The 2,484-nt window shown below is 61.2% G+C and overlaps 1 protein-coding gene across 1 annotated transcript in view; it reads right to left on the bottom strand.

Annotated features, from left to right (window-relative positions):
* The window catches only part of SNRNP70 (small nuclear ribonucleoprotein 70kDa (U1)), a 7,541-nt gene extending 5,100 nt beyond the window's left edge, over window positions 1–2,441 (bottom strand). The window contains exons 1-3 of the mRNA XM_010574581.1: window positions 2,389–2,441; window positions 2,173–2,275; window positions 1,889–2,078 (exon numbers count right to left, since the gene is read on the bottom strand). Coding sequence (XP_010572883.1) covers window positions 1,889–2,078; window positions 2,173–2,275; window positions 2,389–2,441 — 346 coding nt within the window. The remainder of the gene's footprint in view (window positions 1–1,888; window positions 2,079–2,172; window positions 2,276–2,388) is intronic.
* Between the last annotated feature and the right edge of the window lie 43 nt (window positions 2,442–2,484).

Here is a 2,484-nt window from a genome sequence, read left to right as displayed (position 1 = left end):
ACGTGTCTTACCAAGATACAAACCCTTATACCAACCATACACTGAGGTGTTGGAAGGGGGAGCACTAGGATCAGCTGCAAGCCAGCAGTGGCAAAAGCCATCAGAAAGGTGGCTGCAGTGACAATAAAACAGTGTTAATACAACCCCGGTCGGCAACAGGCGTCCCCCCCCACACCGCACCGTTGAACCGCCGGTTAACACCCCCGTCCACCGCCGGGAACGCACGGACGTACAACCGGTAGCGCGGCGATTTGATTTTTTTTTTTTTAGGGGGGGTTGGGGTTTGGTTCTGGTTGTTGTTTTTTTTTTATTTTAAGCCCCGGGTTGCCCTCCCGAGGGGGCGAGGGGTGAGAGCGGCGCTTCCCGCCCCTCCGACTGTAGTTTGGCTGCCTGTTGCCTCGGCTGCCTGTCGGTTGGCCACTGCCTCCAGCCTCGGCTAACTATAGCCTCGGCTGCCTGTCGGCTGGCCACCGGTAGTCTTGGCCACCGCCTGTAGCTTTGGCTGCCTGTAGCTTTGGCTGCCTGTAGCCTCAGCCGCCACCTGTAGTTTGGCTGCCTGTAGCTTGGCCGACAGTAGCTTTGGCTGCCCGTAGCTTTGGCTGCCAGTAGCCTTGGCCACCACCTGTAATTTGGCCCCCTATAGCTTGGCCGGCTGTAGCCATGGCTACCTATAGTTTCGCCGCTGCCTGTAGCCTTGGCCACCTGGAGCCTTGGCCACCTGGAGCCTTGGCCGCCTGTAGCCTTGGCCACCACTGGTAGTGTTGGTTGCCAGTAACCCTGGCTGCCAGTAGCCTTGGCCGCCCATAGCCTTGGCCACCTGTAGCTTGGCCACCACCCATGGCCTTGGCCACCTGTAGCCTCAGCTCCCAGTAGCCTTGGCCGCCGCCTGTAACTTGGCCAATGCCTGTAGCCTTGCTGCCGGTAGCCTTGGCTACCAGGTAGCTTTGGTCAATGCCCGTGACCTGGCTGCCTGCAGCTCGGCCACCGCCTGTAGCCTTGGCTTCTGGTAGCCTTGGTTACCTACAGCTTGGCTGCCAGTAGCCTTGCCCACCCGCCTGTGGGCTGCTGGTAGGTAGCCTTGGCCGCCTGTAGCCTGGCTGCCTACAGCCTTGGCCAACACCAACCGCCTGTACCTCGGCCACCTGTGTAGCCCTGGTTGCCTATAGCCTTTGCCGCCTGCAGCCTCGGCCGCCTGTAGCTTGGACGTCTGTAGCCTTGGCTACCTATAGCTCGGCCACCTGTAGCCTTGCTTGCCTACAGCTTAGCCACCGGTAGCCTTAGCTGCCTGTAGCCTCAGGCAACACCTGCAGCTTGGTCAACCACCTGTAGCTTGGTCAACCGCCCGTAGCCTTGGTTGCCTACAGCTTGGCCACCTGCAGCCTTAGTTACCTATAGCTTGGCCGCCTGTACCATCGGCTACCTGTAGCCTTGCTTACCTATAGCTCGGCCACCTGTAGCCTCAGTTGCCTACAGCTTAGCCACCAGTAGCCTTGGCCACCTGTAGCCCCAGTCGCCTGTAGCCCTGGCCGCCTACAGCCTCGCTGCTGGTAGCCTTGGCCACCTCTAGCTTGGCTGCTTGTAGCCCCGGCCGCCTACAGCTTAGCCGCCTACAGCCTTGCCTGCCTACAGCTTGGACGCCTGTAGCCCTGGCCACCTACAGCTTAGCCGCCTATAGCCTCGGCTGCCGGTAGCCTCGGCTGCCTGTAGCTCGGACGCCTGTACCCCTAGCCACCTATAGCCTTGGCCGCCGGTAAGCCTTGGTTGCCTACAGTTTGGTCGCCTGTAGCCTTGGCCATTGGTAGCTTTGGTTGCCTATAGCTCAGCCACCTATAACCTCAGCCGCCCGTAGCCTCGGCCGCCTGTACGTCCTCCCCCCGGTTGTACTTACCTGCGGAGCGCGGGGCCCCGGAGGGACCCAGGGAACGCACGGTTGCGGTTAAGAGGTTGGACATGCGGTTGTAGGGGGGAAAAGGGTGTTGCGGCGGGGGGTACTCACAGTGCATATCCCGCTCGTGCTCGTACTCGATGAAGGCGTAGCCGCGGGGTTTCCCAGAGCGCTTGTTGTAGACCATATAGATCTAAAAAAGGGTGTAGCAACAAGCGTCGGGCGTCACCCCGCTAACAGGAATTGTTTGGGGGGGGTGTCGGGGGGGGGGGAACCCCCCCCCTCACCCGCTTGATGGGGCCGTAAACCTCGAATTCGCGTCGCAGCTTCGACTCTGTCGTGTCGTAGTTCTGCCGGGGTGAAGAAACGTGTGTGTGTCCGCCCCCCAAACTGGGGGTGAGGGGGGGTGTTGCGTGGATTGGGGGACCCCCAAGGATTGGGGGGAGATTCCCAAGGTGGGACCCCCTTGTCCTACCCGCCCGCCCCCCAGCCCCAGCACTCACCACTCTGGCCACAAAGAGGGTTTTGAAGGCGTCTCCTTGAGCGTTGGGGTCATTGTGGGGGTCCCCTGAGGTGGGGGGGGGGAAAGGGGGGAATTA

Source organism: Haliaeetus leucocephalus, unplaced genomic scaffold, assembly GCF_000737465.1.
Source record: "Haliaeetus leucocephalus isolate CR32 unplaced genomic scaffold, Haliaeetus_leucocephalus-4.0 Scaffold441, whole genome shotgun sequence".
Taxonomy (NCBI): Eukaryota; Metazoa; Chordata; class Aves; order Accipitriformes; family Accipitridae; genus Haliaeetus; species Haliaeetus leucocephalus.
The sequence above is the reverse complement of the archived record's forward strand: the minus strand, read 5'-3'. Positions and strand labels throughout refer to the sequence as shown.